This window comes from Lontra canadensis, unplaced genomic scaffold (genome assembly GCF_010015895.1).
Source record: "Lontra canadensis isolate GAN:19392208 unplaced genomic scaffold, GSC_riverotter_1.0 scaffold140, whole genome shotgun sequence".
NCBI lineage: Eukaryota > Metazoa > Chordata > Mammalia > Carnivora > Mustelidae > Lontra > Lontra canadensis.
The window spans coordinates 2,821,466-2,834,640 of record NW_022631134.1 but is presented as its reverse complement, the minus strand read 5'-3'; the positions used below and the strand labels follow the sequence as shown (position 1 = coordinate 2,834,640).

The following is a 13,175-nucleotide window of genomic DNA, read 5'->3' as shown; positions in this document are numbered from 1 at the left end:
TAACATTTGTTTTGTGTTCAAATTATATAAAAACATGTAATCACTGAATTAAAATTAGAAAAAGAAAATATACCAAGAGGGAAATGAAAATTCTGTCACCCACAAATCACCAGTTATAATTTTAGTGGCTATATTTCTGTGGTTGCTATATAGTTATAAATTTTTTTTGCCATTGTGATCATAACAGATCACATGGTATATATAATTTTGCAACCTGCATTTTTCACCTAACAAACTATTGCAACTTTTCCCCCATATATTTAACATTCTCTAACAAAAGAATTATTTTTAATGGCATGGTAATCTTCTATCAAAGGGACAGATTATTATTTATTCATTCAGTTTTCTATTGTTTCCATTTTGGTTCTTTCTAATGTTTTGCTGTCATAAAGCATGTTCCAATGGATATATCTAAAATTATATGATATATAACCTAATATATAATCTAATATATAATTATTCATACATATATATTTAATTTTCTGATTATTTACCCAAATAAATTCTTAGAAGGATTGTTAGGTCAAATTATGTAGGGAGAGAGGGAGAGAAAGAGAGAGAGAGAGTGCATGGGGGTGAGTAGGGCAGGGGCAGAGGGAGAGGGAGAGAGAGAAAATCTCAAATTATGTAAACATGCTTGAGAACTTTGGTAGCTGTTGCCAATAGTGAATGAGAGTTTCTGCCTACCTGTTGTATACATGAGGTGTTAACAATGTTAAATGTAGTCATTTAGAAAAATGTATTTGCAGGTTTGACAGGAGGGAATGTTATATCCATGCATTATTTTACATGTTTTTAATTGCTTTTATAAGTGATTTCGATTTGATTTGACTTGACTTGACTTGATTTATCATTTATCAGTTATCTGTGAATTTCCTGTTAAATCCTTTGCTATTTTTCTATTGGACATACTTTTCACACTGATACGAATTTTCTTTTTTTAAAGCAATAAGCCTAATACATGTAATTTTATTAGGTTTATTGTAACAAATCTGCAATTTTGTCAATGGGTTTTTTAATGTATAGAAGTTAATGTATTTTAAAAGTTTGTTCTTTGCTTTTAAGTGTTCTGATAGTCTTTTACTATCCTGAGGTCATATGAAGAGTCATCAGATTTTCTTCAAATTTTTTATAATTTTGCCTTTTTCGTTTACTTTTTAAACTGTGTGAAACTCTCTTCTAGTGTAAAATTTGACTAAAGTTACTTCTCTGTTTTATTTGTTGGCTTAAAATTATTATCTCAGCCCTACTTACTGACTAATCCCAGCTGAACTGGACTACAAATGTTATAATATGCTAAATTCTTCATTAGCTTCTGCTCTTAAACAATCTAATGTATCTAACACTTCTTGAATTATTATAGCTTTATATTTTGCTATCTGATAGAAATTGCCTATTGTACTTTGTTTTCAGATTTTACTTGAATATCCTTACATGTTGATGCTTATAGATGAATTTTGGAATTACATTTCAACACCTAAAAATCATCCTGCAGGTGTTTTGACTGCAATTGTATTAGGCTATTAATTAATTTCATAAAAATCAACACCTTTTGTGATATTCAATCTTTGCAGCCTGACTGAATTCTGTGGCATTGTTTCTTATGTGTTTGTGTGTCTATATATATGTATATATACATATATATGCCTTTTTTTTGGTCCTTCAGTAAACTTTTGTAATTTTAAAAAAAGATTTATTTTTTTATTTTAGAGGGAGAGAAAGAGAGAGAGAGAGTGCATGGGGGTGAGTAGGGCAGGGGCAGAGGGAGAGGGAGAGAGAGAAAATCTCAAGCAGACTCCACACTGAGTGGGGGAGCTCCACGTGGGGCTTGATCTCAGGATCCTGAGATCATGACCCGAGCTGAAATCAAGAGTCAGAGCCTTAACCAACTGAGCCACCCAGGAACCCTGCATCGCACATTTTAAAATAATTGTCATTCCTAATTTGTTTTATTGTTAGGATGGATTTTCAACTCTATTTTCTAAACACCTATTTTTGTGAACAAAAAACTATCAATGTTTTATAATTTATTTTATGCTTGGCCATTTTATTAAGCATTTTTCTCTCATTATTAATATCTTACTTGATTCACATAAATTTTCTAAGAATAAAATCATATTAAGTTCACATGATTTTGTTTATTCCTACAGATGAACTACTTCTCTTATTCTGATTTTAGGTTTTATTGCATTGGTTATAATCATAAAAATAAATGTTCTTAACAAAGGAAAACCAAAAAAACAGCATCTTTTGATCTCATGGATAACTAGAAAGTTGGAATGCTTTGGTTTTCTCTTCCTTGCCCATGTCCCTTTGATGCTTTGCATTTTTACTTCATTTTTTTCTCTGTGAAGACTTTAAAATTGTTAATTCACTTATTTTCTGACCACGTTTTTATAGCAGTTATATCTCATGTTCTTGTGGTCTCACTGTTTACTATTAGTCATTTCATATTATGACTTTCCCATAGTAAAGGAATTTCATTCATTTCTTAATAATCTGAAATGTATGTAGGTGATATGTTTTGTGAGCTTTGTATACATGAGGATATCTTTTGTTGCCTGAAACAAAAAGTAAAAATTCAGCTGGATACAGAATTCTTACATTAAAAACTTTTCTCCTAAAAAAATGCGTATTTTATTCCATTTTCTTTGGCATTCATTTTTGCAGAAAAAAAGGTCTAAATATAACTGAATTTTCCCCCCATGTCTGAAATTCAGACTTTTCAACTCAATTATATTTAAGTGTTAGTCATTTTTTTTATTAACTTTGCCTTGTCCTAAGTTAGCCCATTTGATCTGAAGATATGGGTCTTTGTTGGGACAGAAAAATTTCCTTCAATTTTTTTTGATAGTTGCTTAAGTTTAATTTATTCTGAATTCCTCTCCAGTAACACAATAATGTATAGGTTTAATATCTGATGTCTTGACATTCCAGATGTTTAACCTTTCTCTCCTAAAATTTATGTCTTATTCTTTCTTTATATCCTTTGAGATTTTCTCCACTTAGTCCTCCCTAATACTGATTTGATTTTCTACAATATTCAGTCTGCTCATTTTCTGCTTTCAAGAGAGATTTTAATTGTACTATTGAGTCTTTTATTTCCTTACCTTCTCTCCTCTTTTCATTTAGCTCTCTATTCATCCCAGTTGGAAACCCTGTTCCTTCTCTTACTAGCTGTGTGACCTGGGTTAAGAAATTTAATCTCTGTTCTCCAATTTCATCATCAATAAAATGGAGATAATAAGTCTTTCCAGAGAATGAAATCAGATTGTCCTTGGAAACTTGGAAACTTGGAAACTTTTAGAAAAGTTTCTATCCCATAGAAATGTGTCAATAGGGGGGCCTGGGTGGCTCAGTGGGTTAAAGCCTCTGCCTTCGGCTCGGGTCATAATCCCAGGGTCCTGGGATCGAGCCCCACTTTGGGCTCTGTGCTCAGCAGGGAGCCTGCTTCCACCTCTCTCTCTCTCTCTCTGCCTGCCTCTCTGCCTACTTGTGATCTCTGCCTGTCAAATAAATAAAAAATTTAAAAAGCTTAAAAAAAAAAAGAAATGTGTCAATAAATTTTAACTGCTGTTATTGTTACTGTCATCATCATCACTATCATCATCATCATGTCTGCCCATGCCTCAGTGATACTTCTTTCCTTTAAACTTCTGTCATCTCATCAAACCACATGGCCTTTGTGCGCATGCGCATGTCTGTGTTTACAGAAGCCATATTTTATTGGATTTTGGGAAAACCCAATACAGATATTCTCTAAAATGTATTTCTGCTGTAAATATTTTACTGACTCTTCCCCTTGAATACAGTGGAAAACATACAGCTTTTTATGTTGTAGAATACTTTCACAAGCCTCATACTGTTGCTGCTGTTAATTTTTTATCTATACCTCCTTATACAAGGAGAGATTTTTTGACAGAAAACAGTCAGGATAGATCAGTTCTCTTTGGTTGACCTAAATTTTGACTTGGGAGCTGTCAGGATCCTCTACTGGATCTTCAGACCCCATGCTGGTTCACATGCACAGTATGGACTCAGACCGCTGCTGACTGGCCGTTACCTAGCAGGATGGCTAGGGCTGCATCTGAGACCACTCTCCCACTGTTCTTCTCTGACGATCTGCAGAAGAGAATGTATTCTTGGGTAATTTCAATTCTACTCAATTCAATTCACTCATCCCTTGCCCAGAGTAGTGGGTGGAATCTGCACTCTCTGATTACATTGTCTCATCACTATCTGGTCTTGCTTCACATTACTGATTCATTTTCCATATGCAAGGTGCCATTATGTGCCCAGTTCTGCCCCCTGCCAGGCCTCATTGTCGTGAGTCATAGCCTTTAAGTAGATCTATCTTTGTGGTTCCTGTGGACGTCGTTCCTGCATTTTGGAGGAACAGGCGTTTGGCATATATGGGAGGAAAAAGTCATATAGGCAAATGTGTAGAAACCTCTAATTTTCCTCCTCCTGGCTTTTATTATTCTCTCCTAAAGTCTTATTCACACGTTCATGGAACTGCCTTTAGGGGTCTGACAACATATTGACTGATCTTTCTAGTACTGTTGACACTGTAAGGACCTATTTAGCCAGAGGCTTCCATCAAGGTTAAACAATAATCCTGTTGTTTAACCCTTAAACTGTCCCTGCTCCCCTTCCCCCAGGGGACTTACTTAAAAACAAGTCCCGGAAACCAGCCCCAGGTAACAGCCCAAATACAAGGGTGGGTCAGGCTAGGTGGAGACATCCAATCAGTGGGGGGATGCACACTATCTCCCTAGTTACCAAGGAGTATGGGCCCTGCCCTTTGGGCACCTTTTGGGCGCCAATTCTAACCAAGGTGATAGGCTAGGTCAAATGTCTACTATAGGGTAAATTGTAATTCAATTGGTCACTTATGTGTGACCTAACATGACTGTGGAGTTTCCTCTGTGTGTTACAATCTCATTGGCCACCTGTGCGTGGCCAGGCCCACCACATGGCCTTTGCCCTTAAAAGCTAGTCTGTGAAACAGAGAAAGGTCGCCCTCTCTTGCAAGAGGTGTGTCCCTGAACGTTCGGTTAGATTCTTGATGTTTGGCGCGGAATAAAGCTTTGCTTGACCTTCACTTTCTATCAGTCTCGCTCCTTTAATCACGGACCCATTATTGGGGGACCTAACAACACTTTGTATCTATGTATATATATTTTTTGAATATTTCAAGGAAAACTGAGAACAACTGAGTAAGGCTCTTATAGATAGTTTTTAAATTTTCCAAATTAAAAAGCGGGAAAAAAGACTTCCTAATCATAGAATCAAAGAGGTCTTAGATAAAAACTTCGATTTTATAGTTGAAGGGACTCTTCTTATAGAGAAGTTGCCTGACTAGTCTGAGGTCATGGAGAAGCCAGAGGCCTAGGCCACCCCATCTCTGGGTCAGTGCTTTTGTCCTTCAGGTTCCTTGCTTTTTGAAACAAACAAACAAACAAACAAACAAACAAAATTACTTTCTGCTATTCTGACAAGTCTAGATTCTCAAGTCTCAAGATTCTCTCTAGATTCTCAATTCTCTTTCATATTTAGGCATTTTTTAAAATAGCAAGATGCCTTCTTCCACATGGAAATAGAACTACAAGGAAAAATCCACTAAGAGCACTGAAGTTCTTCATTGTTAAAGCACTTTGGGGAAATTTCATATGCTCTTCTTCCAGCTCCTTCTATACCTCTTTCTAAAAATTACAAGTAAAATAAATATTCAACCTGGGATAATAGCTCCCTTAAAGGAGTTGATTCTTTAAGACTTAATTATTGTTGTGACATTTCATGTTCCAAAACGTCAGTCCCTTTGTGTTTCAGCTGCTGAGTGACTGCTCCTCTCGTCTTAAAATGGTCCGCCCAGCCACAACACTGTACACACCTGATGGAGAACCAATTCACTCATGGGATGACATAGAACGAGACATGGTCATCTGCGTTTCCACGGGACATGGCTTTATAACCCAAAAAGGTACGGGAGACAGTCTCTTTTCCATTGAGTTTTTGAAGAATTAAAATAGTCTTCTCTTTAAAGAGCTTGCTTTCTGAATTGTATATCCCATTGTGATGCTTTTTAATAATTACCTTCTTCCACACTTTTCTACTTGGTGTTACTAAAGTTAAATTTATATACTTTTGTGCTGGAAACTCACTGTTGACATTGTTTGCACTCAAGAATTCAAAGTTCTGTTAGCCTTGAGCCTTATCCAAGAGGCTTATTTTCAGAAATTCTAAATGGCCCCATTTGAATGTGTTCCCTTAGCATAAACCCTGAGGAAAGGAGGCTCTGTTGACTTCCTACTTTCAAGTTATTTAAAACTTAATGGTTTATTAATTGCAACTATACAGTTTGCAGATATTTTTAAAAGATTTTATTTATTTATTTATTTATTTATTTATGCATGAGCAGGGGGAGGAGGGGCAGACAGAGAGGGACAAGCAGAGTCTAAGCTGAGCAGGGATCCTAAAGGGGGGCTTGATTCCAGGACTCTAAATCATGACTTTAGCCAAAGTCAGATGCTTAACTGACTGAGCCACCCAGGTGCCCCTGCAGATTTCTTTTTTTAATAATAAGAATGTATATGCTCATTTTAGAAGTAATAGAAATGGAAAACAACATATATTTGTTTGTTATTAAACCAACTTTCGTCCTTTATCCTGTTTGCCTGAGGTATTTAAAGCCCCTTTCTGGGGGTAGGTATACATTAATGAAGACATAATTTTTAGGAATTCTGAAGAACATGATATCACTTTAAAAGAAATCAAAAGATTAGGAAGTGAATCACCTGGGATCCCTAAAAGAACAAATACTAGATTATTTCTTCTTAAAAGTCACCATAAAATTGTTATTACTGTGTTATATGTAAGGTACAGAAACCAGAACCTTTAAAACAGCTGCAATCATATCTTTACATTTAGCCCAGAACAAAAGTAAAGGAAAAAAGACTGAAATGCAGGAAGACAAGGACTTATTGGGATATCTAGCACTGCTGTCAGGGATGCCACAACTATTCTTCCAGTGCCATCCTACATCAAGGAAGAAGCTCTAATTTTGTATTCTTTCTAGGCTGTTGTCCTCATCACTCACCATTACCCACCACCCCAGCTCTTGGTGACCCTCATTACACTTAGAGGAACACACCAATTTGGGGGTTCTTATCATTAGTGAGTATTAGTTGACAGTCTTTGTGTTCCCAAACTATGTAGCCTTATAAAAGAAATATAAGCCAAGATTCCTTCCCCAAAAGAGTTTTCAATCTAATTAGGAATATGAACACACTTGAAATATTGCAGTACAATTGAATAGTAAACAAACAAGTGGTGCAGTAGGGAGAACTTTCCCATTTTCTTCATTGTTTAAGCTTAATCTTTTATACTCTTGGGATGGTCTTCTGTTGCCTGGCCCCTACCCTCCTGGCCTCATTGTGTTCTTTGGGCCTTTCTGATAAATAAAGCTAACTATGCCTCAGGCAACTGGCCAAAGGGATATCCAAAACACAGAGAGAAATGTAGGTCCCCTTGCCAGAAGCAAGCTTGTTACCAAGAAAAACTGAAGGAGAGAGAGAAAACAAGAAATGCAAATGTTACTTTCCTTGCCATTTTCTTCCATGTTAGCTTTGTGGTCGAAGGACAAGGTTGTGTAGACAAACGTTTATTTTTACATCTTCAGTTCTGTGACCACATGGATTACTATGATGTGAAAGTCGATTCTTTTCCTCAGAAAGTAGGTTCCCATGTTACCTTCCTGGTGAAAAGGTTAGTGGTTTTCCCCAGTTGTCTTAAGTTCTTTTCCATGGGTGATATGTATTCTAGGAAATCTGACTGATAGAAAAGTTCAAGCTGTTCTTCAGAAATTTGCTTCATGGGGTGCCTGGGTGGCTCAGTGGGTTAAAGCCTCTGCCTTTGGCTCGGGTCATGATCCTGGGGTCCTGGAATTTAGCCCCACATTGGGCTCTCTGCTTGGCGGAGAGCCTGCTTCCTCCTCTCTCTTTGCCTGCCTCTCCGCCTACTCTCTCTCTGTCAAGTAAATAAAATCTTTAAAAAAAAAAATAGAGGAAAAAATTCATTTCACTATATGAGTTGCCATTTACTGTTTCTCCTGGAATAATTAAGTTAGAAATAATTATTAATTAGAAATCTAAATATTCAGGATGTTTTAAAAAAGAAGAGAGAAAGGCTACTAGCACACACTTACACACACATGTATTTATGTATTTATTTACAAAGGGACAATTAATTATTCCATTCAAAATTTTGCTGTGACCTACTGGCTTAACTATGTGGTAGAAAATAAGGCAGCCTGGCAGTTTCAAAACTAACCACTCTATAACTTATTTTATATACTATAGTGTGAAAACATTTAGCTTGTGAAAGTCAGTCATCAAAGGATCACACTGGGTTTTTGAAAAATGGATTTGTTTTGGCAAAACAAATCAGATGCTGTTAGAATGATTTCTTTCACAAAAACCCCCAACAAAATTAAAAGAGTGCTTTATGCCATTTGTCATCGAATTAGAACATTGTTCACACTACTGTGTTTACCGTCTTTTCACTGGGTTCAACTTCTAGACCACTCCCAGGTTAGCCTCCAATTCAGGCTTTGTACAAAGCCTGGAAGGAAGCCCTCTCCAGAAATGCCATTCTGTAGAAATCCAAAGAATGTTAACACGTATCTGATGTGATAAGCAAGTCAAGTGTGTAATGAGAGAGTCCAGGGTGGGAGTCAAGGATTTCTGAGGGATCTTTGAGTTTTCATCATCTTGGACTTTTTAATTACTTTCTATAAATACATGACATGTCTCTCAAAATAATCTTTTTAACAGAGTTAAAGCAACTGATGGAGGTCAGGGCAAATTATGCCAGAATCCGAAGGCAGCAGGGCCCTGAAGCCACAAACATCGTGGTGTCACAACCTGACAAGCTGCAATTCCTGCTACATCTACACAGTTAATTTCTATGAGAGCCATCGCATTTTGTGCTGTATTTTGCTGGGGGTAAACTATGTGTATACAGTCACATGCTTGCTATGGTATGACAAGTATTCATCCTTTCTATTTTTGTATCGCATCTTTTAAAAAAAGTTATTACCCTCCACATTTTACATAGAATAGCATTTGATGCCTCAAATATGTTCTTGGAGAGGTAACAAAACTAGACAAAATAATGTCAATACAATAACTATCTTAGATCTATTTTCTTCCAGACAAAATCAGGAAACTACTATTATTATTGAAAAATAATTTATCAGAGGCAAGTAATATTTTGTATATATATATTTACACACACATATACACACACACACACATAAACACGTGTAATTTATATTTGCTTGTTCTAAATACATTGTATGTATTTATATATGTAATTTAGTTGAGGCAAGTAGTGTGTGTGTGTGTGTGTGTGTGTAATTCAATAATACAATAGACTGTTTGACCACCTAACACTAAATTTGACCTAAACCGACATTTTCCTGGTTTGGCCACCATATTTTCCAAACCTTCAAGTTAAAATCCTTTATTTACTGAATAAAAATGAAATACCACAAGAATCAATCTTTCCTCCTTCTATTTCCCTTCAGTTTGGCCTGTAGTAGCAATGCAGGACTCTACAGAACATTTTGTTTCCAAAAGCAAAGCTGGGTAATTCCAGACTAAGCTCAACAAGCAAGAGTCATAGACTGTGTCCTCAACACAGAATTTAGAGAAAGAATCTATGCACTGTTAAAAAGAAAAGTCATGTAAGGAGTCAAGGGAGCTCCTTAGCAATCTCAGAAAGGAACACTATAGGAAAAGAAGAGAAAAACCTATCTGTTTTTGTTGTTTTTAAAATTTTTTTTAAATTAACATATAAGGCATTATTAGACCCATGGGTACAGGTCTGTGAATCATCAGGTTTACACAGTTCACAGCACTTACCATAACACATACCCTCCCCAATGTCCATAAGCCCCCCACCCTCTCCTTACCCCCCTCCCCCCAGAACCTATCTGTTAATTTCTTCCTGCAATGGAGAAAGAATCTGTTATTGTTGTTGTTGGTGGTGGTGGTGGTGGTGTTTTAAATAGCAGTGACAAAGCAGAGTTTGGTTTCTGATCCTGGTCGAAAATTTCCAGAGAACTGTTCTTCTCTCTCTTCCTCTGAAAGCCACTCACAGCTCTGTCTGAGTATAAACTGCAACCTAGCTAGGTGTGTACAGAATGGCTCAGCTGACTCACTCCTCAATCCACCACTTTCATGGGATGCAGTAGATCATGTCTACTGAAGGGGGGCTCTTGGTTATCGCTGCAAAAGGCCTAGTATTTACTCCCAGTCTGCAAATCAGTAGGGCTGCATGAGTAAATTCCTGCTGCTTCCAACACCGCTAAAAGGAGAGCACATTGAGGTGAAATTTCACATGTTACATCCACAGCAATTTGCCCTTTTGCAGACAATGTTGTACAACGTTAGAGATGGGAAGGCATCCCAGAACGGCCTGTGACACACAGGAGAGAAAGATTGCATGTGACTCCCATTTTTCTTTTTCTTTCTTTCTTTCTTTTTTTTTTTTTTTTAAGAAGAAAGTCAAAATAAGAAAGGTTAAGGAAGTGCTCCAGGTCAGAAAACAGGACAACAGGATTCTTACCTGCTGGGCCTCTGCTGAGAACACCTGGATCACAATCCCCATAGACAAAGAACTTCGGTTTTGTTTTGTTTTGTTTTGTTTTTTAATTTTCTCAAATTCCTTGAAAACAAAGACATTTCTCTGGGTGCAAAAGTACCTATCATTTTGCTGCCAAAGAAAAGTTGATTTGCTATGAAAATGGCATAATTTCACCCTGGATCAAATGTGCAAATTCTTGTGAAGTCTTCACTGTTGCATGTGAATACGCCTGAAGCGAAAATTGGCAATATCACACAACGCTCTATCAAGCACCAGGAGACATAAGGCAAAACTCTTAACTGAACTTTTCTATTACTAGTAAATGGGATTTTAGATGTAATATAACAGTCATCAACACATCACATTTTACCAGCAAGGCAGCGACACTTACTTTGTGGACGACAGCTTGCACGGGGTATCTCGGCAGCTGATAGCCGCTTTTAACTCAGACCAAGGACAGCCCTGTTCTTTCCTTATTATTGACCTTCCTCCTTGCTTGGTTACAAGGTGGACTGGGGAGTGCTTTCTCCACCTCAGCAAGGACTATAGGGAAGACAATTGCAATTCTGTTTAGCCTCCCTAGGCTTTTAATAAACCCAGCAATTTCCTTTGGGGACATGTTTATCAAATTTGAATCAGTTTCGTATATATAAGTCACATTTCAATATTTTCCTATCAACTGGAAACCATTTATTATTAAGTACTCAAACAACCGTCTTCAAGTCCGTGGCCTTCTCCAGAAAATTATTTCCTACTGGTTCACAAACACCCTTAAGGTGAGCCAGATATCAATCAACAGAGTGCCAGGATCTGCGATTGTCCTCAGGAGGACTTTTCTGAATGTTTCTGCCCCATCTCTAGCTTTTGTTGCCTGATTACGTGTTGGGGTGAAGCTGCATGTTTCTAAGCCAGCTGACTAAAAGTAACACGCCCAAAAGTTTGACAGACATGGTGAGATTTACTGAGAGTGTTTGATAAATAAGAAACATTTATCGGGGTACTTATGTCAGTTCTGCAAAACAGGACACATCAGTAATGATTCAAAATGCAAAGGTAGTCTTATTAGAGCAATAACCCTGAATTTCCATTTCTTTCTTGATTGTTCACAATAACTAATTTGTGTGTGTGTGTGTGTGTGTGTATTAAGGAAGCAAAGCAAAAAACAACAAAAAGGGAAAGATAAATGTGTTCTCTTTACAAGAGAATCACTTAGAAATTGCGGCTAGTGGCTATTGCTACGTTTATGAGCTAATCTTTAACAATAGCCCAGGTGTGCTGAGTGTCATTGAGATTTGTGGTTCACCTAGGCAGCAGCCGTTGTTTCTGTTTTTGTTTTTGCTTTTTCTGGCATCATTTGGAAGAGAGCAATCAAAACCCACAGATCTCTGTTATTCTAGGTCATCACAAATCAGATGCAAATGTCCTCAGTTGAATGGAATTTGGACCCATTGGTGATCCTCAGTTGTTTTTATTAAACCAATGGCTCCAATTCCCTCTTGAGTCTGAACACATCTCAAAGCCTCCTAAGTCTAGGTAAGCAGAAAGAGTAGCAGTTTTGTTTGTTCTCAATGCAGTAAACTAAAATTCTGCATAAATGGCATGGCTCAGGGTTGCTTGGCTATAAGCAGCTGCAAAGAAGATCCATAAGGACCACCACTCAGGTAAGTGCTGATGAAAGAAATGGTCGGACTGTGTAACAGGGTTGTATGGTGGGTGCCTGCTGTCAGCTACAGTTTTCTCATTCTGTGAGTCTGTAATATGAAACTACTATCAGTGGGCTGTCACCCTGTACCATATGTGCAAATAGAAATATATGAGGGGAGAGGAAATGCTTATGCCCATGGTGCGACTGGGTCGGGGGAGGGAGAAAGAAAGAAGACAAGAAATTGTATTTATATGGCAAGTACAATGGTGATTCTGAATTGGATATGCTATCGCTCCTTGTCTGCTTGTATTCCTGTCCTGGTTTAAGGGTAGATACAAGGTTCAGTCAGCCACTAGATCCATTAGGTCCTGGCTTTTTGGTCCTAGAAGTTTTGAACCTGGGAAAGAATACTGGGAGTTTGGCCAGTTGTGGATTCTCAAGGTGTCACCTCTGTCAGACCAACTGAGGCAGCTGCGCAGTCAGACTCTAAGTGCCACCAGCAGCAGATGTATTTTAGAGGAAATTTCCCAAAGGCATACTCTCCATAAGTAACCCAGCAGACTTGGTTGGACCGGAATGGAGGAGAGGAGGGAATCTTCCAGAGCTTCTAGGGTTGGCACCCCCAAAGTATGAGATCAGATTATATCACTCTTTTCATTTCTACCACTTTGACCTCTTCCTTCCTTTCTTTTCTCTCCTTGCCTGTTGGTCTTCTCAGTCTTCCATGCTTTTCTCTTCTAAGGGCCTTTAAATTCCCCACTTTTATTTTGAAAACAATCCTTCCTGGAGCAATTTGTGGATCAGCAGGGCTGCTTCCTTAGTATGATTCTCCAAGTTTCACTGGGGAGCTTGATAAAACACAGCCCCAGGCTGATCACAG

General features: G+C 37.6%; 1 protein-coding gene across 1 annotated transcript in view; it reads left to right on the top strand.

Annotated features, from left to right (window-relative positions):
- DCDC1 (doublecortin domain containing 1) overlaps positions 1–8,962 on the top strand; it is a 214,437-nt gene extending 205,475 nt beyond the window's left edge. Inside the window, exons 29-30 of the mRNA XM_032843444.1 lie at positions 5,833–5,983; positions 8,835–8,962. Of these exons, the coding sequence (XP_032699335.1) occupies positions 5,833–5,983; positions 8,835–8,962 (279 nt within the window). The remainder of the gene's footprint in view (positions 1–5,832; positions 5,984–8,834) is intronic.
- Positions 8,963–13,175: the final 4,213 nt, after the last annotated feature.